The following is a 27,877-nucleotide window of genomic DNA, read 5'->3' on the forward strand; positions in this document are numbered from 1 at the left end:
ATTTTCTAAATGTAATAATTTTAGAAAGAATGGACTATTTGGGAACAATGAACTATTATTTACTTCAGTCAATATAAACTTTCTTTTTCTACCAAATTTTAAAATATATTGATTAAGAGTATTTCCAAAGTGTCTATGCTCATTTTCTGTTCTTTAAAATATTTATTTGTTTTTTCAAGGAACCTTACTTAAGGAATGTATTAATATAATATTTGTTCCTTGTTCGTTCCAGTAGTTTATATTGAAATGAACTTACAGAAATGAATGAATTTGATACTTCTATATGCTTCTATTATTTGATATTTTAGACTGTATAATATGATATTAATTAAAATATTTATTTATCATATAGATATATTTTAGAATAAAATAAAAAAACCAAACCAACCAAAGAAACAAAAAAAAACATTTTGGGAAATAAGAGGGAAAAAATTAATCTTTAAGCGATGATATGTTGGTTTTTTTAAAATTACTCCCAAAGATTGAGTTATTTAAGGAATTTTCCATTCATTTCTAGTTAACTCTGACATATTATTCCTTTCAACCGTAAAATTGTTTTATTTTAAAGAGGAATTAGCCAGAATTGAATAAATTTGATTTATCTTTGCTGTGAGAACCTTTTGATGAGGAAAATGTCAAAATATCTCTATTTTACAGGATGAACATAGATAATATTTTAAAACAAGTAGGTTTTTTTATATCAGCATCTAATAATTTAAGACTTTCACATATTGACAATCATACTGTAAGTGGTGTTTTGTTAACCCAGAGATTAGCATTTTACAAAATAGTTATCTTACTGTGAAATTATTCTTACTATATTGTGAAATATAATTAAGGGTACATTTCTTTTGGATTCTTCATTTGGAAAAGTGCTAAATGCCACTGAGTGTTTTTATAATTTTAATTCAGTGTTACTCTCTATGTCATTATCCTAAACTACTGCTATATTTGTATAATTATATGTATATATATATGTATATATGTATGTGTATATATATATATATACATATATATATATTCTTTGGATAATGGATAAGTTGGTTCCTTCTGTGCTCCATATTTAGCAGATTAAACAAACTCCAAACATCTACTTCATCTGTGATGGCTTCAGTATACTAAGGCAACCTATTTTTCTTAACCATCACTATATCTGGAGTCTCCCAGTTATGACTCTTTTCAGTGTGATTCATTATTTATTGGCACAACATTTTCTTACTTAGATATTTGTAACTCAGAATATGTTTACTGAATTTCAACTTGTTGGGTTCAGAATTTGGAGAAAATTTTTAAAAAGCTGTGATAAGAATTTGTGATGTAGATATCGTCTTGTTATTATAGAAAGGGCTTATTGAGGTAAAAATTTTGTCTACCATTTATCTAATATTTTGTTAATACATAGTATATCAAAATGGTTTACTTTTAAATATCAATCTTTTACATATTTTACTTCCTCTGAGTGTCTAGCTTCAGAAACATTTTACATACATAACTTGATAAAAATTTAATGATGAATATATATTTGTTTTTAAGTAAAATACAAATATAATTGTCTTACCTTTCATCATTTACATTTTTAAACTGTGTAAATAATGTTTCCTGTCTGTGAATTTTGGAGTGTTTTCTTCTTTAATATGTTGTTTTCCTCTCCTTCTTTGAAGGTATGCAACCCCTAATGTATTCAGTCCAGGAAGCATTACATGCCAGACCATGGTGGATTCGTGTAGGTACTGATATTTGTTACTATAAGTAAGTATTCGAAGAGTAAAATTGTTGAACTAATGTTTTCATTTACTACCTAATGAGATTAAAGGAAAAAAAAACTTGATTCTCTTTCAACATAAATGTATGAAGCAGAATCACTAAATGTTTTCAGTGGTACATCTTAGTACTTATTCCTTTTAACAGACCATCGTTTAAGTTACTTTTTTATCAGGAAGTTTCAGAGATAAGAGCTGAAATAAGAAATTCAGGAAATATTTTGTAATGCTTTGGTACTAGGATGATATTACATTTAATTCTTCTCTGTGGCATTCTTAAATTTATAAGTGCATTTATTTCATATTTCTGTTTTGGAAAGATTTTGATTTCTTAAATATTTTGACATTTTAATTATTTTGTCATTCAATAGTTGTATTATATTTTATATGGGTTCAAATGTTAAGCATCTTTTAATTTACTCTGATCCAATTTCTGATATATTTATAGTTACGTCTACTTAAGAGATCTTATGGCATTCCTTCTTCTGAACCATTTTTACTTTGAATCCTGGTCTTATATACTGTCCCATAATATTAAATTGAGTTTATCTTTGATTCTTATCTTTTACCCAGTTTTCTTAAGCAGGTGGAGAGCTCAGGGAATAGGGTGCTATACTTAGAGTCAGAATGACCTGAGTTGACACTTATTGGCTGTGTGACCTTGGGAAAATCACTTAGATCCTCTGTTTCCTTATCTCTAAAATTAGGGATTGGACTTGATTTCCTCTGAAGTCCCTTTGAGCTCTGAATTTATAATCTGTGATCCTATGATATAACCAGTTACCAAATTTTATCATTTCTACCCCTTCCAGAGGTTTTTGTCATAAAAAAACATTAAAAAGTATCCTTTATTGTGCCTTTCCTATTTGTTATTTGGTACTTACTACTTTGATTACTCTTATCTGGCTCTGCCAGATAATAACCCTCCTTTTAGTGAATTACTTCTAGGTTTGTAGATGTCCTGGGAGTGACAAGGTTCCAAAATTCTGGATTTTAGTTAGCTGAAGTTTTACTCTATTTTGCTTACATTACATCACCTTCCCCACATCTTGACTCTTTAACAAACAGCGCGGCGTAGTGGATAAAGTACTTGACTTGTCCTCAAGAAGACCTGGGTTTATATTTTGCCTTTGACATTTACTAACAGTGTGAACATGGACGAGCCACTGAACTTGTTTGAGCCTCAGTTTTCTTGTTTGTAGAATAAGGGACTTAGACTAGATTGATTCTTTAGTCTTTTCCAACTCTGAATCTATGACATTATGATCCTGTCAATGTAAACTTCAGGGGGACAGGGACTATATTATAATTTGTTTCTTAGTCTAAACATAATTTAAATATAATCAATAGATCTTTTTTGAATAAATAAAAGTTATGCATTTTGATACCAATGTGAAATTATTATAGTGATGTTTAGAAGAAATGTGGTAAGTGCTTAGAAAAAATAGTGATATGGATTTTAAAGATAATATAAAAATATTTCAGGGATCCATGTCTTCATTGATGCAGTACTTCTCCACCAACTTAAATCCCAAACACTATGTAAAGGAGATACTAAAGAATAATATTTCTAATTGCTGTGGTTGAAAAAATTCTTTGGCTAGTCTGGCAGCAAATCTCTCTGGACTTATCTAGGTTTATCAGTGGTTAAGATACATATGTAGTCCATTGCTGGACCTACATTTGGAGCCTTTCCACCTTACTAAGACCTGCCAGAGTTTTTTCTTCATCTCATTGAGTCATTGGAGTCTGGCTTTAATAAAGGAAAGATAATAATGATAATAACTCACATTTAGCACTTAAAATTATTTTTTCCCTCACAGTTATCCTCTCAGATAGTAGTACATATCTTATTTTTCCCCAAGATGAGAAATATGAATCTCAAAAGTTGTGACCTGCCTTTGGTCCCTCAGCTATTAAGTATAAGAATTAGGACTCAAACCTGATCTCCTGATTGTAAGCTCAGTGCTGTGTTCACTACCTCATGTTGCTATATTTTAGAATATCCCAGAAACCATTGCCTCTGATCTTTTAGTCTGTCTAGAAGTATAGAAAAGTGATTTTAAAAGAAAAGTTAGTTTTGAGACTTTGAAGAATAAATTGACAAGAGATGTTTCAATAGCATTTGGAGCCTGTGGAAAAATTTGTATCCAGTGTTGAAAGAATAAACACACTTATTAAGGAAACATTACTTACTGCTAACAAATGTAAAGATGATTAAATATAAAAAGTACTGATATGAAAATTCCTGCTGATACAGTCTAGCAATATTTGATGTATATAGATTATTGTCCTTTGTACTGAATTTTACCTCATAAGGTATTTAAATCAAAATAGGAAATTCTTTTTTCAACTAAGATGGCTGCAGCGTAGTGATCTAAGACTTTTTTCGTAATGTTTCAATATATAATTAATTTCAGATAAATGAATAAATTTTTTTGTGCTTTTCTCTTACAGAAATCATTTCTCTAGAAGTTCAGTTGCTGCTGGTGGGCAAAAAGGAAAATCCTATTATACGATTACATTCACAGTCACTTTTCCACATAAGGATGATGTTTGCTATTTTGCTTATCATTATCCATATACATACTCAACTTTACAGGTGAACTAATTTGTGAATTGCATTATATTTATGACTAATTACACAAATGACATATAACTCAATATTGGTTTTTGTAGAAATATAATGTTTTCTTTTAATTAATCATCTTAATGAATAAGGAACAAACCAGAAATTACAGTTAGTTGTATATTTGGCAAATGTTTGAATTCTTTGGTGAGGAAAAAAGGAAAGGAAATAAGGGTGTTGGCAAATCATTATTTTGTTCCTTTCATAGAAAAAAATGATAAATATAATCAATATTTTAGCTAGGCAATCAGAGTTCTCCATAATTTTATATAACCTTCCTTTGTCTTTTTTTCCACTATTCCTTTTAATATACCCTATGTAGGAATGTGTGTTGCTCCATTTTATCTTAAATTCATTTCATGCTTTTCTACTTCCATTGGTTTGATTATAGTTTTCCCTCTGTCTGGAATGCACCCATTTTCTCTTCTCGCCACCCCAAATTCTGCCTTTCCAATTCTTACCCATTTTTTAAGACTCAAATGTAATTCTGTCTTATGAAGCTTTTCTTAATTTATCCCATACATATTAAAATATCCCTCTTTTGAACTACCATGGTTTTTTTTTTCACTGTCACATCCTTCATTGTATTATAGTTATCCGAGTATATCTATTTCTTCTATAATTTTATGGATCTGTGATCTTATTGATATGGATCCTTCCTCTGCTGATCCAGATTGCAATCCCCATGCTTGTGCCTCTGGTAGAGCACTTAAACATATCCTTCTGTAGATCTGTTACAGGGTGTCCACCCAACAAATTTGAGCCTTTATCTAGATTTCTTGACATTATGTGGATACCAGTGGAGCACTTAAATGCCCATCTGTTATTCCTCACTTTTGCTACATGAGTGGCCTACCTTTGTTTTTTTTTCCAGTTACACATTTCTCTGAGAACATTTTTTTACGCTACTTCTACACAGTTCCTTGTTTATGATGAGTTATAGACTACTTATATCCACCATAAGCTTTATTATTTTTAGGTTATCCTCAGTTTTGGCTCTTTTCAGACTGGTATTTGATGACCACACTTATACAGTATCACTGCAAGAATATTGATATTAAATGATAGGCTTTGGTTTCAAGGAGAAACTCAAGTCATTAAAAGAAATGCATAATTTCCCAAAGGCAATTAGTCCACTCTTCCCTACTTCAATTTAGCCTAGCTCATTGTCTTTTTGCAGTGTCTGTCCAAGATATATGTAATTATGGATAAACTCTGAGTTGTCCATTTAAGTGCTTATCCTACTATAGAAAATAGGTATTCTTTATATTCTTGTTTTGTTTTGTGTGAGTGGTTAAATTGAACTCTTGAATGATTACATTTTTCAATTAGAAGGCCTTACGGTGTTCCAAAGCTGGATGAAATTAGCACCATGTCATCTGCTTCTGGAGTAAGGAATACCTTTTCATTTTGTACTCTGTGCTGGACATATTCCATAAAAGTGGCAATACTCTTGAATAACATACTTCTCCCAGTTTTATACATCACTTGCTGTTAAAAATGAGAAGGTCACCTAACAGTTCTGTCTGTTGTTATTCCTTTCAAGGAATCTTGAATGATTTTGACATATGCAGGGAAGAAAAATTTTTGAAAGACTTTTTAAAGCAGAATTTTGCTCTCTTGAAGCAAATGCTTTTTTTATAGTCAATTAGCAATATGCACAACAGGATCTTGTATTCTCTGTATCTTTCAGTCAATTGTATAAGTATAAATATATGATGTATAAAATATAATTTGTGAAAGCCATTGTGTCCTTTTCTCATGCCATCTTCAAGTATGACTTTAATTCTTATAAGAAAATAGACATATTGGTCAGTAATTTTTTAAAAAAAATTAAAAATTTATTTAGTATTTTATTTTTTTCTGGTTACATGTAAAAATAATTTTAACATTTGTTTTTAAAACTTTGAGTTCCAAATTCTTTCCCTTCTTCTCTCTCCACCCCCCTACATTGAGAAGGCAAGCAGTTGAATATAGGTTATATATAGGTCGTGATGCAAAACATATCCATAATAGTTATATTGTGAAAGAAAACACAGACAAAAAACCTCAAGAAAAATGAAGAAAATAAAAAAGTATGCTTCAATCTGTATTCTGACTCCATCAGTTCTTTTTCTGGAGATGGATAGCATTTTTCATCATAAGTCCTTCAGAGTTGTCTTGGATCATGAGAATAACTAAGTCATTCACAGCTTATCACCTTACAATATTGCTGTTACTTTGTACGTTTCACTTTGCATCACTTTTCAAGTCTTTCCAGGTTTTTCCGAGTGCATCTTGCTCATCATTTCTTATAGGACAATAGTATTCCATCATAATCACATACCACAATTTGTTCAGCCATTCCCTAGTTGATGAGCATCCCCTCACTTTCTAATTCTTTGCCACCAGAAAAGAGCTGCTATAAATATTTTTGTATATATAGGTCCTTTTCCTTTTTGTTTTTTATCTCTTTTGGGATACAGACTTAGTAGTGGTATTGCTAGGTCAGAGGGTATCCACGGTTTTATAGCCTTGGGCATAGTTCCAAATTGCTCTACAAAATGGTTGATCAGTTCATAGCTCCACTAACAATGCATTAATGTCTCATTTTTCCCATGTTCCCTCCAACATTTGTCATTTACCTTTTCTGTTCTATTAGCCAATTTAATAGGTATGAGGTAGTACCTCAGAATTGTTTTAATTTGCATTTCTCCAACCAGTAGTGAATTAGAGTATTTTTTTCATATGGCTATGGATGATTTTGATTATTTTATCTGAAAACTGATCATATCTTTTGATCATTTATCAATTGGGGAATGGCTCTTATTTTTTATGAATACTCAATTTTCCATATGTTTGAGAAATGAGGCCTTTATCAGACAAACTTGCTTCAAAATTTTTTTCAGTTACTATTGCTAACTATATTTCCCTCTATCCTGTTCCTTTCCCACTTCATTCTTTTCAGTCTCTCCTTTCACCATGTCCTTCCTTAAAAATGTTTTGCTTCTGACTAACCTCTTCCTCAATCTGCCCTCCCTTCTATCACATTCTCTCCCTCCCCCTTCTCCTGCTCTCTTATTCCCTTCCCCTCCTACTTTCCTGTAGGGTAAGATAGATTTCTGTACCCAATTGTATGTGCGTTATTCCCTCTTTGAGCCAATTCTGATGAGAGTAAGGTTCACTCACTTCCCCTCACCTTTCCCTTCTTCTCTTCCTCTGTAAAAGCGTTTTCTTGCCTCTTTTATGTGAGATAATTACCCCCATTCTACCTCTTTGTTTCTCTTTCTCCCAGTATATTCTTCTCTCACCCCTTAATTTTAATTTTTAGATATCATCCCTTCATATTCAACTCATACCTGTGCCCTCTGTCTATATATACTCCTTCTGACTACTCTAATAATGAGAAAGGTCTTATGAGTTACAAATATTATCTTCCTATGTAGGAATGTAAATAATTTAAAATTATTAAGTCCCTTATGAGTTCCCTTTCCTGTTTACCTTTTGATACTTCTCTTGAGTCTTATATTTGAAAGTCAAATTTTCTATTCAACTCTGGTGTTTTCATCAAGAATGCTTTAAAGTCCTCTATCTCATCAAATGGGCATTTTTACCTCTGAAGGATTATACTCAGTTTTGCTGGGTAGGTGATTCTTGGTTGTAATCCTAGCTCCTTTGATCTCTGGAAATCATGTTATAAGCCCTCTGATCCTTTAATGTAGAGGCTGCTAAATCTTGTGCTATCCTGATTGTGACTCCATGATACTTCAGTTGTTTCTTTCTGGCTGCTTGCAATATTTTCTTCTTGACCTAGGAACTCTGAAATTTGAATATAATGTTCTGGGAGTTTTCATTTTGGGAATTCTTTCAGGAGGTGATTGGTGGATTCGTTCAATTTCTGTTTTATCCTCTCATTCTAGAATATCAGAGCAGTTTTCCTTGATAATTTCTTTAAAGATGATGTCTAGGCTCTTTTTAAATTATGGCTTTCAGGTAGTCCAATTTTTTTTAAATTATCTCTCCTGGATCTATTTTCCAGGTCAGTTGTTTTTTCCAGTGAGATATTTCACAGCGTCTTCTATTTTTTCATTCTTTTGGTTTTGTTTTACAATTTCTCGATTTCTCATAAATTCATGAGCTTCCATTTGCTTCATTCTAATTTTTAAGGAAGTATTTTCTTCAGTGACCTTTTGGATCTCCTTTTCCATTTGAGCAATTCTGCTTTTTAAGGCATTCTTCTCCTCATTGGCTTTTTGGACCTCTTTTCTCATTTGGCCTAGTCTGTTTTTTAAGGTGTTATTTTCTTCAGTATTTGTGTGTGTATGTGTGTCTCTTTTTATCAAGCTGTTGACTCTTTTTTCATGATTTTCTTGCATCACTGTCATTTCTCTTCCCAATTTTTCCTCTATCTTACTTGATTTTTAAAATCCTTTTTGAGCTCTTCCATGGCCTGAGACCAATTCATATTTTTCTTGCAGGCTTTGGATATAGGAGCTTTGAGTCTGTTGTCTTCTTCTGAGTCTATGTTTTGATCTTCCTTGTCACCATAGTAACTTTCTATAGTCAGAGTTTTTTTCTGTTGTTTGCTTATTTTCCCAGCCCATTATTTGAGTTGAAGTAGGGCTCTGATTCTAGGGTGGAGGGTGCATGGTCCCAAGCTTCAGGGATTTTATGCAGCTCTTTTCAGAGATACTTTTAGGGACCTGTAAATTTTCAGTTTTTCTAAAGTGGTATGATGAAAGGAGAGGTGTTTACTATTCTCCTGGCCTGTGCTCTGGTTTGTGAGTGACCACAAGTACTTTTTTCTGCCCTGGAACTGTGAGGGGGTTCCCCCTCCACTGTTGTGTGGCTGAAAGCTTTGCTATACTAGTGCTCCTCCTCGTCCTGGAACTGCCACCTAGAACTGTGATCTGGATCTGAGTATTTTCAAAGCAACAGAGTCCTGCCTCAGTGCTAGCAAAAAGACGCCTCTAATCTCCTTCTGACCAGTTGTTCGACCTCTTTACCATCTGTGGGCTCACAGTTCTGGAAGCATCCACTGCTGCTGCCGCTGCTGATTTAGTCATTCCCAAGGCCTGCTCTTGGTTTGCTGTGGCTTGGGCTGAGCTGGCGTGGTCTGCACCGGACTGCACTCTACTCTTACCCACGTGTGACAGCCCCTTCCTGCTGACCTTCTGAGTTGTCTTTGGTGTCTGTGGGCTGAGAGGTCTGGAAACTACCACTGCTGCCATTGATTCAGGTGCCCTGAGGCCTGCTCCGGGTTTGTTGGGGCCTGGTCTGCAGTGGCACAGCCTGTGCGAGGCTGTGCTCCTCCCTCTTCCTGGTACAACAGACACTTTTCTGCTGACCTTACAAGTTGTCTTGGGCTATAAATTTGTTTCACTGTATCTTTTTATGGGTTCTTCTTCTTTAGACTTTGTTTAGAGTCATTTTTATTTTCATTTATTTTTTATTTTTTTGGTTAGGCAATGGGGTTAAGTGGCTTGCCCAGAGTCACACAGTTAGAAAGTGTTATGTGTCCGAGGCTGGATTTGAACTCTGGTCCTCCTGAATTCAGGGCCGGTGCTCTATCCACTGCACCATGTAGCTGCCCCTAGAGTCATTTTTAAATGGTATTTTGAAAGATTTGGGAGAGAGTTCAGACAAGTCCCAGTCTTTACTCTGCCATCTTGGCTCCACCCTCTCAGTTTTTTTTTTTTTTTTAAGATCAGTAGTTCTTGATAGTCTCTTGGTCACCTTTTTTTGCGAAATAATAAAGTCCATCACCCATGCCTTTGGTAGCTAGCCTTTCCACTTTCAGCCTTCTGGAACACCCTCAAAATGAAGTTACTTTTAACATTGACCTCTTTTGTGTACACTTAGTCTAGTTTAGCCATTTTTCCCAATTTTGTTTTTCCCAGTGCCACTTCTACTTCCTAATGCAGTATTTCTGGAACTGGTATGTTAGATTCCAAATGTCTTTGAAGGTGAAGTTAGTTGTTAAAGTATTCACAGATTTTTTTCCTTTTTTCCTTTTTTGTTTTTTTTGGCTTGTTTGTTTCTTGTCCTTCCATTTTCATCCTTAAATGCCCTTAGGATTACATTGCGTAGTTGGTTCTCTTGCTGAGATTAAACTTGTTTTTTTTCTTCCTCTGCTTCTTGTTTTATGAGCTCATATTACTCATAATTTTCCACCGTGCTTATTCATATGATTTTACAAACAAGATTATATTCTACTCCAGTGTTGGCTTTGTATGCTTTATCTTTCTTCTTGGTAAGGAGATCAAGTGATTGCCAACAAGGTGCTTTCTAGACTCTTTTGTTGATTTATATCATTTAAACTTCCTTAGGGAATGTTATAATCATTGTTGATGTCTAGTCTTCCATCCACTTAACATTTTTCAACATCAGTTGAATAGATCAGGTTGGAGTTGTTAATTGGGCAATATATTTTTCTCATCTTTATTTTTTATTAGTTTTGAATTAATCTTGACTTTTACTCTGATAAGTAAGTGGCCTGAAAATAAGCAGATAGCCAGCTCAGGAATGACACCCTCGTAAGTAATGTTTCCTGTCTATTAAAATATAATGCATTTTACTTTTAATTACATTACTTGGTACTTACTATTTCCATCTCTTTTCTTAGAGAAAGTGTTCATGATATATAGATGAGGCTTCTGTGTGGCCTATAAGCCTCTGACTTCTTTACTTTTTTACTTCTGAATTTTCCAACTTCTTTTTCCTCCTCCATGCCTACCTTTGCATTGAAGTCGCTATGAAGATCAAAATATGCCTTGATTTAATTTGCTTTAAAAAAATAAAATTCTTCGTAAAATTTTTCTATTTCCTCATTCCCTGCAACAGATGTTGGCACATAAACCAATTATTTTCACAGTGTTATTTTTACAAATGCTTATCATGAGCATGGACAGCAAGATTACCACATGTCCCATAAAATGATGTTTCTTGTTAACCCTGGATACACGATAAAATGAACTATGCCAACTCTTTCATTCTCCTCTCTGAGCAGGAACTGTGAGCCATTTTTCCATTTAACTACAGCTTCCTTTTGTCTTATGGTTCCATTTTTAGTGAGAAGTTCAAGTTAATATGATTAAGTTCCTCCATTTGTATGTCTACTCAGTCACTGGATGAGAATCTCACATTTAACATCCCAGCAGCTAAGTTTAAGTTTATAGATAGTCTGAAAATGTGTGGTGCTTAGCACCCTCTCCTCACCTTTTCATCATCCTACCATCATTACTGCAGAAACAAAAGGAGGTCATATAAGAATGAGGATGATTTTGTATTTTTCTTTGTTTCATTGGTTGCCATGGCCAGAGGATTAATTGCCAAGAGGCTAGATCACTGGTGCTGAGGCTAATCCTCAGAAAGCTGACCTAGTCTGTTGCCAGGACTATACTGTAAGTCTTCTAGAATGTCAGATCCTGCCAAAATTTGTACAGGCAATTCTTCTATAATGCTTGTTTTGAAAACACAAATTTGTTCTAGCAAGATTCATATATTAGGGAACAATTTGAGCAGATGTGAACTTCATCTTTCCTTATGCATGATTTCATCCCCAAGAAACACTTCAGTGAATGCAGAAGACTGTGCTCAGCTGAACTGAGCCGTGTAGGGATACACAAGATGCACACACTTCTAACGTCGCTGCCAGATGCTTCTGTTCACCATGTACGTTACCCTACACCTACATGGTTGTGCTTTACTGTTCTTTTGTATTTGTGAACTTTTCTATATGAAAAAAAAAACATCCCCAAAATCTTAGGATGTCTAAGTGTTCTGTTTCAAAAATGCCAAGGAGTTCCTGCAAAAGAAAAACTTTAAGTATTGATGAGAAGCTTGAAATAATAAAGTGCTTTTGAAAGAAATGAGAGAACACATGATCTCTCCTGAGCAAGAGACCTAAAGGAGCCTACATTTTAGACCATCAGAGACAACACTGCAAAAAATAAAAGAAACATCTCTTATTTGAGGTGTTGTGTCCCTAACCCCATTTTCCTATAAGATCTCTGGTTTTTATGGTGCAGTTTTGCATAGTGAGATAATTTTTAGGAAAGTATATGCCATGTTATAGCAGAACTAAATGTGCTCTGCTGACATAGATATAATTTGGTGTTACCTCCAAGCTATGATGAGGTATCCAATCAGGACTCTGAGTATGTACTAACTCCCCTATCTGACTATAAATTTCCCTAAAGCATTTCATATTTTCATATTTTTTGTTTCCTGGCTGTGTGACTCTTGGTTGGCCACTCAATCTTTCAGTGCCCCAGGCAACTTGTTAACACAATAACTTTCAGGAAAGGTACCAATCTACTTTAGTGGAAGTTCCTTATTCTTTACCATATGCTTCCTACACTAATGAAACTACAGATCCAATTCTCCCCAAACAAATCAAAACAAACAAAAAACCCTATCCTTACCATCTAGAAATTATTGTGGGTGGGAATGTTAGTCCCAAGTTTATTCCATAGTTATTTTTGAGAGTTTTAAAACATCTTCATAGTGTCACAAAGCAAAAACTCATGTTTCATTAATTTTTATGTGCTAGCCAGCTGAAATAATTTGTATTGAGATAGCAAATGTCAGATAATACAAGTGATTCAACTGTCAAAGGTATTTGAGGAAAATGATTTTGTTTACGGAGTAGAATTATTATGTATGTTGAATATGACTTGTCTACTGAAAGAATGTTCTGAAGGGATTTTTTTTTTTATTTATAAGCAATTGGGTTCTGTGTTGGTAGAAGTATGAAGTGTTAAATTCTCAACTGTGCAAATTATAAAGTTACTATGTTGCTGTCCACCTGTAGTGGTATAGAATCCTGAATGCTTTACTTTCTGTATACCATAAGGGATATTGACAAAAGACTTTATGCTGTGCTTTTTAAACATTTTTGTTAAGATGCATCTTCAAAAATTGGAATCATCACACAACCCTCAGCAAATCTATTTTCGACAAGATGTGTTATGTGAAACTCTGTCTGGAAACAGCTGTCCTTTATTGACTATAACTGCTATGCCAGAGTCCAATTATTATGAAAATATCTGTCAATTTAGTAAGTATAAATTACTTTAAACAAAACACAGATATGTTTCCTAGTTGTCTTGGCTACAGTCTTTCCCTTAGAAATTAAGGAAGTACTAAACTAATTACATCTAAAGTATAACATGCCTTTATATTGTTTGAAGAGTTCATTAAATAAGGCTTTTTGTGTTTCAATGTAATAACATGTTAAGAGACCTATCAAATATGGTAGCACAATTAGATGCCTGCCTTCAGCTATTCCTCGAATATCTTCAGAGTTTCAAAATATCTTGTTTTTATATTCTCTTTCTATATATATAATTTTGGTGGAGAAGTTGATATAAAATGAAATATTTTAGAAAAATAAATGAGAAGGGAATCCACATGGTACAGTGAAAAAAAAAAAAAACACTAATCCTGGAGGAAAAAGACCTGAGGTTAAACAACCCTGGCTGTGCTACTTACTCCCTGTGTGACTTGGAAAAAATCACTTACTCTCCTGATGTTTCAGTTTCCTCATCTGTAAGACGAAGTTTATGGACTTGAGGGTTTCTGAGGGCCCTTCCAATTCTAGATCCATGATCTTATGGTAATGGAGAGTGCACACACACACACACACACACACACACGTATTCTCTGTTCAGACTACCTTGAGAATGTCTCAGAGTAACAGTTTTCTCTGTGCAAAGGGAAAAAATGAAGAGAGACTCATTTATATGGTGGCCTTGATATATGGGTGAAGTTATGGGAGGATGAGCTAAGTTCTTTTATTGCCAAAACAATGCAAAAATATGGTAGTTTGGAAATTAAGTATTGAAATTTGATAGGCCTTTAACCTTAATGCCTATAAAACAGGGATATAAATATATATTTCTTCCTATTCCCTTTAGCTTTTTTGAGAATGACAGATTAAAAAAAAGATATAACCATTCAAGTTCCCGTCAACAATTGCTTACTTATAAGATAGTATTACATATTCATTTCAAATATTATAAAATTAAAAGTCCAGTCATAAGTGAATTATTTCATCAGTAATGACCACTTTTTTATTATGTCATCTTATATTCAGGTGCATAGTTAAGTAGATAAATTCCCAATGTCATTAAATAAAAATATTTTTATTTTTAACTTTAACTGTTCATTTTAACTTGACTTTTATATTTAGGAAATCGCCCTTACATTTTCTTATCTGCTCGAGTACATCCTGGAGAAACTAATTCAAGCTGGGTTATGAAAGGAACTTTGGAATATCTCATGAGTAGTAACCCTACTGCACAGAGCTTGCGTGAATCCTATATTTTTAAAATTGTCCCTATGCTAAACCCAGATGGTGTCATTAATGGAAAGTAAGTTAAAACCACTACTATAAAAATCTTACTGTTATGAATGATCTTTAAGATTTGTTGATATGTCAGTGTCCAAGTTAATTTGGAAAACTGAAGCATATCAGTTTTTATCCCAAAATAAAGCAAGTTTTCATATAGAAATATTTAGGATTAATTTTAAATTAGTTATATGTTATTTGTTATAATTATGAATGGAAAGGTGCCTGGTGATTTTGATAATCAGATTTATTGAGATGCTCCATTCTTTGAATCAAGACGTTGTGGTGTCTAAACATAGCAAGAACATCTACTGCAACTTCCTCATTTAATTTATTACATATGAGACTAGAATTCATTAAATAATTGTTCTTTGGTGTACAATATACTACACGTGGAAGCTTTTATCTTACTCAAGCAGTGCTTTTGTTGTTTTGGAGATGACACAGTTTGTTGCTTTGGAAAAAATACATCCATTCTTTTTCCTCTTTTTAATTTTAAGAGAATATTAGCTTGTCTCAAGTTATAGAATCTTTTGGAGATTGTTTCCATTGCCTTGTATAACCCTAATGCTAAATTATTTCTAGTATGAAGGAATGGCAGTTACTGAGTTCTGAATTTTAAAAGAGAACTCTTTCTAAAAGGCAGGGGTTTTGAGAGGTAGGAATTTACTCAGTTATTTGTAGATGTAGTCATAAGAGTTTTTTCCCTAATTGATGAATTTGTTGCCATGAACCTTTCTCTATTTTCATTTCAAAGGGAATTGGTAGGTTGAGTAGGTAGGTAGACCATAGCTAATTCTTCTAATGTAGAAACAACCTGAATATTTTTTCACATTTTTTTAGTATTAGGGAATTGTGGCTTGTAACCCAGTTGCAGGGAGAAATAATTAGCTTATGCATGAATTATAATCTTGTTTATAGTTTGTTAGCCACCTCTAGTTATTTGTTTAACAGCTCTGCTGCCTTCCTTAATTAATTGTGCCCAATAGAAAATTAGGCTAGCTGTTATTATAATAATGATTTTATGTAGTATTTTACATCTTATAAAATTATTTTGTATATATTACGTCTTTTGATCCTCATGCCAACCCCAAGGAACAATAGGGTGGTAGGTATTGTTCTTATTTTATAGACTAGGAGACAAAGGCTCAGAGCCAAGAACCTAATTAAAATCTTAATTATGAGGTTATTTTGAGTACAGTTAGAACATATATTAATTTTTGAAAAGTGGGAAGATTCTAACTTATGATATCTCACTATGGTGGCAGAATTTTATATATTTATTCTGAATTAGATAACTGTGTACATTTGAATTATATAGTAAAATTTAAATTAGAAATATTTTTAAATGGATTAAATAACGGTTTTGATAACAAGTTGCTTTCTTTCTTTGTGTTTTATGTTTGTGTTTATATAGCCACCGTTGTTCTTTAAGTGGAGAAGATTTGAACCGGCAATGGCAAAGTCCAAACCCAGATTTGCATCCTACAATTTACCATGCTAAAGGTCTGCTGCAGTATATGGCTGCAATCAAACGTTTACCTCTAGTAAGTGTCAGCTCTTATTTTTAGGCTGCTTAGTCAAGGAGCTGAATATATAAATCCATAGCAATATTTTAAAATCAAGAAACATTTATTAAGCACCTACTGTGTGCAGGGAACTGTGGTGTGTGTTAGTTATATATAAAAACATGATAGAAGAAACACATCTAATAATTTTTATGTTATTTTGCTAATTATAAGTGCTTGGTAAATGTTAAGTCATTTCCTTATAAATAATGACTTAGAAGTGATTTCATTGATTTTAATAAATACGTTGATATCCTTAAAAAAACCAAAACACCACAGTTGTTTGTAAAATCTTTGTTAGCCTTAGTTTCCTCATCTATAAAATGAAAGATTTAAATAGGATGATTTTCCTTCCAGCTCTGAATCTGTGATCCTACTATTCTATGAATATTTAATCAGATCATCTTAATTAAACAATTTTGTATTTCTGTATTTTCTTACAATTTAATTCAAAAATAGTATTTGTGGTTTTCTTCATATCTGATAATTGACGGGCCTTTACTTTTTACTTCCATTTATACTTCAACTTTTACTTGTTCTAGAAATTTTAATGACTTGGTTATGAGTTCCTGTACTGCAGGGTGTTTGATTCCCTGTTTGAGCATCACTGGAATAATGTATGCATCATTTAAATTCTTAAAATTTTAAATTTCCCAAACAAATAAAATCATAATTACATTTGTACTAGGAAGTCTCATGCCCTCAAATTAAGAAATTTCTGGTCAATACTCAATTTGTTAAAGCTTCCAGAAGAGCCATCACCAGGATAATGTATGTGTAATGTGAGACTGTATATTGGACTGCTTGAATACTTGTGTGTATGTCTATGTATATGTGTGTGTTTCTTGTCTTTCTTTTGAGCATGTCTACCTTTCAACTTTAATAAAATATTTCCAGTTTGTTGAAGTTTAGATTATTTAAGCTACTTCTGGAAAAGATAGAAAAGCTTTACATAAGGATACACAATCAACTTGTAAATCTCTCTTTACTTTTTCATTTTAAAAATACTGATACATAATTTTTATAATTATTTTTTCAATGTCTGACTTCTGAAATTACTAATTAATTAAAACTTCAGCAACCTTTTGAGGTAACAGTAGCAGCATTTTGTCAACCAAAATTATAATAGAATTGAAAAGAGAAAAATATTGAATAGCTATATCACAGATCAAAAAATTAAGCAGTAGGACCTGTGGTTTGGTCTGCAGAGTATTGGCAGGCATTGATTTTACCAGAGGTTAAGTATTCTCAAGCCTCAGTATTACTTCTTGAAATGGTTTTGCTTTGTGTTAAATTGTAGCTCTAGTGAGGTTAAGAGGTTTAGAAATATAGTTCCAGAACAGGTTTGAGGATACTTACCTGTATTTTGATAATGTTTAAAACCTGAGCTTTAAAATGATCTGAATATGATATTGTCACTTGTAGGTTTACTGTGATTATCATGGTCACTCTCGAAAGAAAAATGTATTTATGTATGGCTGCAGCATCAAGGAGACTGTGTGGCATACTAATGATAATGCTGCCTCTTGTGATGTGGTTGAAGATGTGGGATACAGGGTGAGTTCTATAAAGTTCATGTATTCTCTGCTTTGCAGAAGAGCTTATAATCTCATCCCTCTTCTTCTTTTCCCTTCCCTTTCCTTCTCCTCTTTCTTCAGTACCTCCACCCCTACCTCCTTCTATCCTCTAGAAAATGAGCAAAATAGGAATCATTCAAGGAAGAATCAAGTAATGCTATGCATGTAAATAGCTACTCAATAAAGATTTTTAAAATAGATTAAAGAATGAAATAGAAGCTATGGACATCCAGAAATACAGGTGTGGCTTAGGATAACAGTAAAGCTAGGATTACACAAAAACTCCAACCCTTAACATGGGCGCTTAACATTGGAAAGATGTACAAACTTATGTTTCAGATTTCTAGAAGATTTCCCTTAAAAATTCACCATGGTGCTATCATCTCCTGGTCATATTATTCCAGGTCCATTGACCCTTTCTCATGAAGATTCACTGTGGAGTTATGATTCCCAGTTATCTAAGGGGCCACTGTTGCCCAGGCTTCTCAGAAGGAAATCTTGTCATCTTCTGTGTTCCTCACTACTCCTTGCCAATTTAGCATGTAGTTCTTTCTTCAGTCTTCTAAAACCAAAAAAAAAAAAAAAATTCACTTCTAGACACAAATAAAGACACCATTCAGAAATTTGAAAGAATATCATTCACTAATCTGTAGGGCAGGGACCATATAAATTCTTACTGAATGCTGGAAATAACATACTTGTTCTATATAGTGTACTTTTTGTTTTACGTATTTGAAAAAGTTTTACGTTTCTGATTTTACATGTCTGAGGAAGACATCAGGTTCCTATCAACATTCGGTAGGAATTTAGTGTTTTGTTACAACCTCCATCCTATGTTATATGTAGTTGCTTAATAAGTCTTTGTTAAATGAACTAGGTTTTTGTGGTCTCAATCCTCAGTTTGACACTGAAGATCCTCCATAATCTGGTTCCCATTTATATTTCCAGTCTTATTTCATATTGTTCGCCTTCATTCTCTCAAATCGAAATCAACTGCTCACATTTCCATATATATAGGACATCTCCTGTCTCTCTACCTTTGCATGTGCTGGAATGCATTCCTTCCTCACTGCTACCTTATAGAATTCTCAGTGTCCTTCAAATTAGGAGCTCTTAACCCCTTTGTATGTACAGATTTCAAGGTGTATGTGAACTTGGATGGGAAAAAATTATTTCCTTATTTCAATATAATTGGTTTCCTTTGTAAGCCTATATATTTTATCTTGAGCATTTAAAACCATGATTCTGAGAAGGAGTCCATAGGCTCTACCAGACTGTCCAAGGGTTCTGTTAGAAAAAAGGTAAAGTAAAGAACAGCTCACGTGCTAGTTCTTACATAAGGCCTTCCTTGACATCCTCTTCCAATCAACTTTTGCCTTCTTGAAATCACCTTCTGCATGCTTTTTATTTATATAGATGTTTATATCATCTCTTACCGGTAGAATACAAAGCCTGTAAGGGCAGAAACAGTTTCATTTTTGTCTTTGAATCCCCAGTGCCTAGTAAAGTGTTTTGTACATAGTAGATGCTAAATAAATGTTTGTTGAATTGAATCAAATCTATAATTGCTAAGAAGTATTAGGGATATATTACTGAAAAAGGTAACTTATTGGTACTCCTCACCTATTCTGAACCATTATTCTTCCTTTGGGTCTACTTTTCCCTTTTCCTCAGCAATTAGTCTGCTATGGAATAAATATTATGATTGATTAGCAGTATACATCAACAGGTCATCCATATCTCCATTCTCATCTTTGCCAGGGCCTATGCAACAAATAGAACTCAGACAAAATGAAGAATCATGAAGGAGTAAGGGTGACTGTAAATAAATATTCCAAACCAGGAACTGGAAATCCTTTCATTAGCTCTTGCACTGATTTCAGTTACCCTTTTTTGTTTAAGGGTAGTAAAGAGAACGGTGAACTATATTAGTTTTTTTTTTTTTTAGGCAATTGGGGTTAAGTGACTTGCCCAGGGTCACACAGCTAGTAAGTGTCAAGTGTTTGGTCTGAGGCCAGATTTGAACTCAGGTCCTCCTGACTTCAGGGCTGGTGCTCTATCCACTGTGCCACCTAGCTGCCCCTAACTTTATTAGTTTTTGATTGACCTATCCTAAAAGGTGAATTTCATTTTCTCTTTAATTTTTCTGTAATTAGTAGTGTTGAATAATTCTTTACCTTATGTAGCAATATTATTTTGCTGTGAAGGAAACGTGTAGTCTGGTAAAACTTAAATTAAAAATTGCTTCTTATTTGTATAATTCTTTCATACTTAACATCAACTCTGATATTGAAGTTATGAACTAGTTTGAATTAGAAACCTTGTCTTTGGAACTCCTAAAATTGAGGTCATAGTTGTTTACCAAAACCACAATTTGAAAAGCAGGAGGAGATATGTTGGAAAGAGCTTTGGACTCAGAGTCTGAAGACCTATCTTCAGGATTTGGCTCTGCCATGTACAAGCTCTGTGACCATGGGCAAAACTAGGAAAATAACACCTTGTATTTCCTACCTTACTGGATTGTTAGGCAAGAATTTTTAGAGTGCTATATAAGTTTAAGCTATTATTATTTGAGCAGCTTCTGAGTATTTTCTGCAGAAAATCCAGAATTCTAAGTGTGGCAGTTGAGGAATTATGGGGCAGATAGGAGCTAAACTAATCATTGTAATTGCATTTAATTTTGAAAAATGCTGCTAATTTTCTTTCTCAGACTTTGCCCAAGATATTGAGCCATACTGCCCCAGCATTCTGCATGAGCAGCTGCAGCTTTGTAGTAGAAAAGTCCAAACAATCTACAGCCCGTGTTGTTGTATGGAGGGAAATAGGAGTACAGAGAAGCTACACCATGGAGAGCACATTATGTGGCTGTGATCAAGGAAAATACAAGGTAAATCCTTCTAGTAAAATCAAAGCTTCCTTATTGAAAGTTTTCCATTTGATAGATAATTGAAAAGACTATTCTCATTCTAGAAGACTTTCTTTTTCTTTTAAAGCAAATCCTATGTTTAATTTTGTACCATAGCACTTTTTTTAAGCGTCAACAAGATCTGTTCTTAAATATTAACTCATTTCCCCCAAAAACACAAGCACATTTATCAGGTGATAAATCCAGATAAAGCTAATCTATAAATCTAGTTCTGCCTTTAGGATGAAATTAAATAACTTCTTGTCTTCCATTGTAGTTTCGTTATTGTCTTAGTTCCTTTAAATTTGTGATTTGGGTAAGTGTTTTAAGGCTCACTTCTAGTTGGTAATTAGTAACTTAAGGTGAATTTTCTTTTTTAATATAAATTTTATTGATATCTTTTGTTTGTACAGTGGCTAAATTTCCCTTGCATCCCTCCTCTTTTCCCTCTCAGAGAACAATCTTTCAAACTTAAAAGACATTTTTTAAAAAGAAAGGAGAAAAGAAAAAAAGATCAGCAAAACTGATCAATATAATGAAAAATCAGAAAATATATGCAATATTCCACTCTTGTGGACCCTCACCTCTGCAAAGAAATGAGAGAAGTAGTCTTCTCACATCTCTTCTATGGGACTAAGGTTTTTCTTTGTAATTTTACACATTTATTTTAGTTTGTTTTGTGATGGTTGTTTTTTTTTTTAAAATTTACATTGTTGTAGTCACTGTGTGTATTGTTTTCTTGACTGTGCTTACCTCACTCTACCCCAATTCATGTTAGCCTTTCCATGCCTCTCTCTGTTCATCATTATCATTGTTTCTGACAGCACAGTAATATTCCATTACATTCATGGCACCACATTTTGTTTAGCCATGCCTCAAATGATGGGCATATATTTTGTTTCCAGTTCTTTGCTAATAGAAAAAAAATGATCCTATAAATATTTTGGTGTATGTGGAACCTTTTTATCAGTGGCCTCCTTGGGGTTCATGCCTACCAATGGAGTCTGTAGGTCTAATGATTTGAATGTTTTAATCACTTTATTTGCTTAATTCCAAATGCCTTTCTAGTTCATGTTAATTCATAGTTCCACGCACAATAAATTAGTTTGCCTTACTCTACAACTTGCCAGCATTGAATATTTACATCTTTTGTCATCTTTGTCAATTTGCCAACCTCAGAGTTGTTTTGCTGTGTGTTTCTATTAATATTAGTGATTTAGACATATATTTCTCTTAATGATTTTTTATATCTTTTATACCAAACCATTATCTGGAAAATTTGATAGCAAGATTTCCCCCCTACTTTTTAGTGCCATAGTCTTTGATATTTAGGTCACAGATCCATTTGAATTTATTTTAGAATATGGTATAAAATTTTGGTCTAGGCCTTATTTTTGCCAGATTTATTTCCAGGTTAACAGTACATTTTCAATGGAAACTTTTTTTTCTACTGTCTTCATATATTAGATGTAGGAATAGAATTATGGATAGAATTATAGTATTTTAGAACAGAAGTCACCTTAGAAATCAGGTCCAATTCCCTCATCTTTTAGATGAAGGAATATGCTCATGGAGGAGGTAAGATAACTTCCCATGGTTTCATAATTCTTATTGCTTAAATAATTAAATAAAAATATTGTGTTAACGAAGCCAAAATAATCATTGTCACTCTGTAATAAACTGGAAAGCATGTAAAGATTTTTCAGTGAGACTCATCCTTCCAGGGCTTGTTGAATGGAAACTTAGTGGCAGAGCAGGAACTAGAATCCAAGACTTCTGATTCAATCAAGAGTTCTTTCCACTCCATTATGTTGCCTCCTGGTCTCTCTGTACTATAGTATAATATAAACATATTTGTAGTATGTTACTGTGTGTGGTAATGCATATTTATGGGTATGTTTTATTGTAGTAATGTACACATGATTTTTATTAACAACTACCTAGATCTTAATGTATGTGATGTATTAAGGCTTTTAAAAAAAATAATAAAGTGCTTACCACTATCATCATAGTCATCTTGCTTTGATAATCCTATCCATTGTGGGTTTTCTGATTACTTTCATAATTTCCCATTAGCAGTAAGGACATTTAAAAATTAGAGATATTTAAGATACATGACAGAAGTAATTTTTAAAAGTTCAAAGTGACTTCAAAGATATAAATATGAAATTTTTATATATAGCAAATAGGACAATTAGATGAAAAATTAGATAACCTGGATATTTGTATTCCTTGCTTTGTTTCTGAAAGATCATAGCATGTTGTATAAATTATTTTGTTGAGCCTTTTTCTCCGCAGGAAAAAGGGATAATGAATTTGCTATTTAAACCTTTTTGTAAGCCTAAGATAAAAGATTATTACAAATATGCACTAGTGAAAAGCCTAATAGCCTCCTCATTGTTTAAGATTAAAAAATAAAATTTTTTAATATGTGTCTAAAAATGTTAAGTGTTGATGGAGCCAAATCTTAAAGTGCAATAAATTAGAAAGCGTGCAAAGATTTAGTAATGAGACTCATGCTTTTTGGGCCAGTTGAAAGGGAACTTTAATGAATAGTATATTATGTTGAACAACCTTTTTATTGGCAGTTTTCCCAGTTTGTCCTTCTTCTAGCTACCTCAAAATAATGGGGAGGGACCTTTTAAGATATAGGTTTTGTGGAAACAGGCTCTTCATAAATCATTGTTAGGAACTACAAATAAGGACCATAGACACTGTAGGAAAAAAGGTAGCTTAAGAAAATGTCTGCTTTAAAATTCGTCCATGAAGGAATGGGAAAAGGGAGGTTCTGCTTCAGTATTCTTTGAAGACATCTATATTATATGGGAGTGCTGTGGTGCCCTAACTGGGAATCACAAGAAAATAACCATTATTTAAAATACAAAGTTACAATTTACATGCCACTTTCTTTAAAAGTTATTTTTATTTTTAATAGTTCTATAAATATTTTAATAACATAATAACATACTTGATTAACACAGAGTTCCCTTTTAGATGTTTGGATTAGTATATTATAAATAGATTAAAAAATCTTGAGTAAAAGTATGTGACTAAATCTTTCAATAGGTAAGATTTAAGTTTTGGTAAGAAATTTCATGATATGAATTTATCCATATGTGTAGCATTTCTAACTCATTAATGTTAAAAACCTAAAAGAGGCTAATAAAATTGTAAGAAGTAGTCATGCTTTTACCCTTGAAAATGTTTTTATTTTGCTTTTAAGCTATAAAATGTACTTCATTTTTAATTACTATAACTTAATTCAGAAATAGACCATAGAATTTCTGAAACATTTTAAGTTAAGATGGAAAATGAATGGTTTAATGAAGGCATTTAGATAGATTTGTATAGGCCTTTTGCATAATGTCCAAAAGTTCTATTTAAACAAGATTGATTACAATAAAGCATGTGCTTTCTGGATAAGTAATATTCTATGATTCATTCCCTTGAGCCTTAAGTCAGAGCTGTGTACTTTAGGAATATAGTTGGCCTGGCCAATATAAAGTTGTTTGAGGGTATTTTCTCTCTAATTGATATCTGCCAGTCAACAAACACTTAATAAGCACCTACAATGTACCACACACTGTGCTGTGTGCTAGGGATACAAAGAAAGGGAAAAGACAATACCTGCCCTTGAGGGGCTAACAATCTAATGGAGAATAAAACATGCAAACAACTATGTAAAAACAAGCTATATAAAGGATAAATAGGAAATCATCACTAGAGCATAAGAATGAATGGTTGGAAAAGGCTTCCTATAGAATGTAGGATTTTAGCTGTGACTTGAAGGAAGCCAAGAGGCAAAGATGAGGAGGGAGGGCATTCCAGGAATGAGGATTAGTCAGTGAAAATGAGTCAGGAGAGTTTAGGACACATTAAGTTTAAAATGTCTTCTTCAAGGAAGAGCAGGAAGACCCATGTCATTCAATTGGAAAGTGCGTAGGGGAATGTAAGATAAAAGAAGACTGGAAAGATGGGAGGGCCTAAGTTATGAAGGGCTTTGAATGCTGAGCAAGGGGTTTTATATTTGATCATGGAAGTGATAGTTAACCACTGGAGTTTGAGTAAGGGGCTTACATGGTCCGACCTGTGCTGTAAGAAAATCAATTTGGTGGTTGGTTGAAGGTTGAACTAGTGTGGGGAGAGGGTCTGCCTACTGTAGGCAGACCAATCAGCACATTATTGCAAAAATCCAGATATGAGGTGATAAGAGCTGTATCAGGGAGGTAGAAGTATCAGAGGATGGGGGCCTAGTTGAGAGATGTCATAAAGGTAAAATCAACACTTGATTGGAAATGAGGGTGAGAGTGGGGATTCAAGGATGATACCCACATCGTGTGAGCCTGGGAGGGTGCTCTTGATAGTAACAGGGAATTTTGGAAGGGGGAAGGGTTTGGGGGAAAAAGATGATTTCAGTTTGGGACATGTTAAGTTTAAGTTGTCTGTAGGACATATGGTTCGTGATGTCTAGTAGGCAGCTGTAGATACAAGATTAGAGGTCAGCAATGTGATTAGGGCTAAATAAGTAGATTTGAGAGTCATCAACATGGAGATGATAATTGAATCCATGGGAGCTGATGAGATCATCAAGCAAAATAGTATATAGAGAGAAGTGGGTCCATGACAGAATGCTGTGCAACACCCAAGGTTATTGAACATGATCTGGATGAAAATCCAGCAAAGGACATTGAGAAGGAGCAGTCAGATAGGTTGGAAGACAACCAGGAAAGACTAGTACCTGAAAACCTGGAGAAGAGAATATCAAGGAGAAAAAGGTGATTGACAGTGTCAGAAGCTTTAGAGAGATCAAGAAGAATGAGGATTGAGAAAAGGCCATTGGATTTGGCAATTAAGAGAGAATAGTTTTATGTTGAATGATGAGGTCAGGAGCCAGACTGTAGAGAGTTAAAAAGAGAGTGAGAGAAGAAGAGCAGGCATCTATTATAGTTAACCTTCTCAAGGACTTTAGTCACAAGAGGCATGAGGGATATGGATTGACCAAGTGAAGATTTTTTGAGGGTGAAGGAGACATAGGCATCTTTGTAGGCAATAGACAGGGGAGAAATTGAAGATGAGTTAGAGTGGGATGATAGAGGGAGCAATTTGCTGGAGGAGAAGAGATGGAATGAAATCACTTGTGCATGTAGAGGGGCTGACCTTGGCAAGGAAAAGGGCAACCTCATCATTAGATAGGCGTAAAAGAGACAGAAGATAGTGGCAGAAATCATCTGAGTGATGTGAGATGAGGAGGGGAGAAGAAAGAGCTTTTAATGAATGGCCTCATTTTTTCTGTAAAAGATGTGGCTAGGTTTTTAGCTAAGAGGTTTGTGGGAGAAGTAGCTATGGGAGTTTTGAAAAAGGGTGAAGAGATTTGGAAGCTGTTATGGTGAATGGAATAGTGAGTTAATGAGGGAGGTAGTAAAGGATTTCTTCGTAGCAGTGAAGGCCTAGTTAAAGTTCTGTAATATACATTTGTAGTGAACTCATTTAGTATGATTACATGGTTTTCTCCACCTTCATTCAGCAACGTGTACATAGTAATGAAGGCAGCAGATGGTGGGAATGATCCATTTGCAACTTCTTTGGGTAATGTTACTTAAAGAAGTTGCCTGCAACATCCACTGGGCTAAGTTTAGATAAGCATTTTCATAATGAGGATAATGAGGAAAGCATAACTGTTGATTTTCTTTTAATTTGCATAAATTTATTTTTAGTATGTTGTTCAACTTATTTTTTATTTTTTTATTTATTTTAAACTTAAATACAGAAGAAGAAAAAAAAGAACATGTCCATGTGCACAGCAGAACATACGAGAGGATTCAATATAAAACAAATTTCCATTTCATGAAAACCTATGTAATAAATCCTATGCATTGTTTTCAAAGCAGCCTAGCTTTTTTGTGCTTCCTTCTTTGCTGTGCACTTTTTATTTTATTTTTTCTCTCTTCTCTTCTCCCCCTTACCAGAGAAGGCTACAATTAAATGCAAATATATATACATATACATACATATCTATGAACACACAAGACATATATACACACACACGTGTATACACAGACATATATACACATATACACACGTGTATATATGTATATGTATGTATGTGTGTGTATATATATATATGTATATATGTATGTATGACTGTACTATGTGTATTTCTAGTTGTCAGTTCTTTCTCTGGAGGTGGATAGCATCTTCCTTCATAGATATAAATCTTTCCAGTTGAATTCAGATTTTTAATCCATTCTGCTGTTTCCATTTTATGGGTAAATTCATCCCATTCACATTCTAAGTTAGAGTTATTTGCATATTTCCCTCCATCCTTTTTTTCCTCACTATCCTTCTTCCCTATTTACCCTGTCACTCCTTACTAGTCTAATTTTCTTCTACCTACCACCTTACTCTCCCATTCCTTAATCAGCCCACTTCTCTTGAGTCCACCCTTTATCCTCTCCCCCACTTTCCACATTAGTCTGCCTACGTTAAGAATTTCCCTTATCCCTTACTCTTCTCTTAATTCTTAATCTATACAGCCGTCTAAAAGTCCCTCCCTTATCTTATAACCATAACCCATTTCTAATATAGGAGTCCAACACTACCAGCCCTCCACCCCTACTTGCTTCTTCTGTGTCAGTTCTTCCTTTCATGCCTCATTTGTAAGAGATAATTACTCCCTTTTATCTCTCCCTATTCAGTTTTACTTTTTAGTTTACTTTTATACCCCATCATACACAGCCCAAACTTTAATTTCAAATTATCCAAATAATGATGACAGTCATAAGAGTACTGATAACATTTTCACATATAAGAAATAAACAATTTGATCTTATTAAGTCCCTTAAAATTGGTCTTTAATGTTTACATTTCTTCTGGATCTTATGTCAAATTTTTCATTAGATTCTGCTCTTTTTATCACAAATACTTGAAATTCTTTTAATTCATTACATGTCCTTTTTTTCCATTCAGGATTATAGTTAATTTTTCTGGGTAAGTTACCCTTGGTTGTAACCCCAGCTCTTTTGCTCTGCAAAATAGAATATTCCAAGACTTAGGATCCTCCATTGTAGAAGCTACTAGGTCTTGTGTAATCCTGATTGTGACTCCG

General features: G+C 33.6%; 1 protein-coding gene across 1 annotated transcript in view; it reads left to right on the forward strand.

Moving 5' to 3' along the window:
- LOC114025961 (cytosolic carboxypeptidase 1-like) overlaps positions 1 to 27,877 on the forward strand; it is a 173,093-nt gene that overhangs the window by 120,206 nt on the left and 25,010 nt on the right. Inside the window, 7 exon segments of the mRNA XM_027839510.1 lie at positions 1,662 to 1,749; positions 4,218 to 4,362; positions 13,276 to 13,429; positions 14,564 to 14,744; positions 16,140 to 16,269; positions 17,716 to 17,847; positions 20,578 to 20,754. Of these exon segments, the coding sequence (XP_027695311.1) occupies positions 1,662 to 1,749; positions 4,218 to 4,362; positions 13,276 to 13,429; positions 14,564 to 14,744; positions 16,140 to 16,269; positions 17,716 to 17,847; positions 20,578 to 20,754 (1,007 nt within the window).

The sequence above is a fragment of the Vombatus ursinus genome, unplaced genomic scaffold, assembly GCF_900497805.2.
Source record: "Vombatus ursinus unplaced genomic scaffold, bare-nosed wombat genome assembly UNPS02014832.1, whole genome shotgun sequence".
NCBI classification, from domain to species: Eukaryota; Metazoa; Chordata; class Mammalia; order Diprotodontia; family Vombatidae; genus Vombatus; species Vombatus ursinus.